At 39.1% G+C, this 2,066-nt stretch overlaps 1 protein-coding gene across 2 annotated transcripts in view; it reads right to left on the bottom strand.

The window, feature by feature from the left end:
• Positions 1-1,513, bottom strand: part of LOC107711986 (AMP deaminase 2-like) — a 13,780-nt gene extending 12,267 nt beyond the window's left edge. Inside the window, exons 1-2 of one of the 2 annotated variants that reach the window (XM_016517100.1) lie at positions 1,352-1,513; positions 1,059-1,195 (exon numbers count right to left, since the gene is read on the bottom strand). In XM_016517100.1, coding sequence (XP_016372586.1) covers positions 1,059-1,137 — 79 coding nt within the window. In that variant the 5' untranslated portion in view covers positions 1,138-1,195; positions 1,352-1,513. Of the gene's footprint in view, positions 1-1,058; positions 1,321-1,351 lie in introns of those variants that run through there. The other variant, XM_016517098.1, reaches the window with a different exon arrangement.
• Positions 1,514-2,066: the final 553 nt, after the last annotated feature.

The following is a 2,066-nucleotide window of genomic DNA, read 5'->3' on the forward strand; positions in this document are numbered from 1 at the left end:
TTTTTTTTAAAGACAGCAGCAATATGCCACATGCCAAACCTCTACGCTCATTTAATTTCTCCATCTCTGTGGCGAAGATGCTTTTTCATAATATTTCCTGCCTCAGGCTCCCGAAAGTCAAATGAGTCTGGTTTTGCACTCAGCCAGAGATAAATGCACTTTCCACAACACTGTTTCAGGTTTTAACCACAACATCAGAGGCACGAATGTCTAATGAATACATGCTACACCTAAGTAATGTGTTTGTGTTTCTAGCACTGGATAAAATCACAGTTTTTCTGCGAGAGAGAGGTGTGAAGTGGTTTTTGGATCGGATCTTATGTAAGCCTTACGCAATGCTGGCCTGACCACAGACAATGTGTTGCATGCATTTTATGGATGTGCTCTAGACCAGTCACTGCTGTAACTGGTGCATGTTTGATTTCCCTCATCTGGCATTCTTGCAATTGAATCAGGAACATTATCTGGTTGAATTTATTCAGGAATTGAGGGGTTGTGGTCACAAACAAAATCAGCTAAGTACTGCCATGTAATTATGGTCAGAAATGATGTGTAATGCATAACTTCCTCTTTCTGCTCATCTGAGAAATATCAAATACAGATCCAGGAGCTATTATTACAGGAGCTCTCATTTCAGAGAGAAAAATATTCATGTAAAGTATAAGTTTTAGCTCTGCAGGGACCCATAAGAAGGAGAGAGACAGAAAATAAGAACACACAGTCATGGAAAGGTTGCAACAGTTTCCCTCAAACCAACAGGTATAAAAGTTTCTACATTATGGGGGATGCTGGATTACTGAAACTCTCCTGAACATTTGGCGCATAAAAGTCAAATGTGAAAAGGAACCTGCATAAAAATATGCTGAATATATGAAATGTGCATGTAAAAATGTACATGTATACATAAAAATGTACATGTAAATACACATTCTGTTCTCCATTTCCGTCACATTTCTACCGCACTCTCTCTCTCTCTCACACACACACACACACACACACACACACACACACACACACACTTTTATAAATCCATATTGTTTTTGAACAAACACACTTACCTCCACTGGCTGTGTACTGCAGGCTGCCTCTCTTCCTGAAAGGGGACGTGGGTTTGCCTGAAGGCAGCTTAGAAGACATTTTGCCTTAATTCACCAGAGACGGACAAAACACTGGTTGATTAAGGCACGGAGGATTCCTTAGCGTGGGAAGAAAGAGGGGGGACACACTCGGTCCAGAGGGGTTTTGACTGCAGTAAGGAGGATGTTCAGATGTGTGTGTGAGTGTGTGTGTGCTCTTCGGATGCTACAGCGGGAGAACTGGCTCCTCCCCACACCTCCCAGTGCCCACTCACACGCTGCCTGCATGCTGTCACTCCGCACAGTTTCCATGGAAACCTCCGAGCCAGGTGGAACGTGACAGTAGAGTACGGCGGGCATCTAAATAATGTTGTGATGATGATGAAGGAATGCTTCTCATGTCACTTTCTCACAGCTCCAGGAGACGAGAGGAAATATGACGAGACAGAAGCTGGCTCAGGGCTCAAAGTTTAGCCTCTGTGATAGGGAACATAACATAACGTAACAGTCAGATTTTTAAAAATGTAATGAATTGCATTTCAATTCATAAAACTTTTGCACAGTACTGTATATACATACATCCATAGTATATAGGCCAATAGTATTTCCATCATCAAAAACAATGGTTTTAGGACAGTTATTTCTATATATATTATATATATATATATATATATGTATGTACAGTATATGTATGTGTGTATATGCTCAAAATTAAAGTTCATTAAACATAAGTTTGTATTTAAATATTTCATTATGTACTGATTATTAATATCATCTAATGTTGCTGAAAACATGCCATATGTTGTGTGTACAATAATGTATTCATGTGAAATTCATATTGAAAAAACGTATTATTACAAATTAGAAACATAATTCTACCTAAATTCAAATTTGCTTCATAATTCTGCATCTTGACAGGTACTGTAATTCAAATTCAGCAAAAGGCATTCTCCATTCTCTTCTGAATGGCGCTGCTCATTTTTACTTGTC

This window comes from Sinocyclocheilus rhinocerous, unplaced genomic scaffold (assembly GCF_001515625.1).
Source record: "Sinocyclocheilus rhinocerous isolate Xijiao unplaced genomic scaffold, SAMN03320098_v1.1 scaffold1168, whole genome shotgun sequence".
NCBI classification, from domain to species: Eukaryota; Metazoa; Chordata; class Actinopteri; order Cypriniformes; family Cyprinidae; genus Sinocyclocheilus; species Sinocyclocheilus rhinocerous.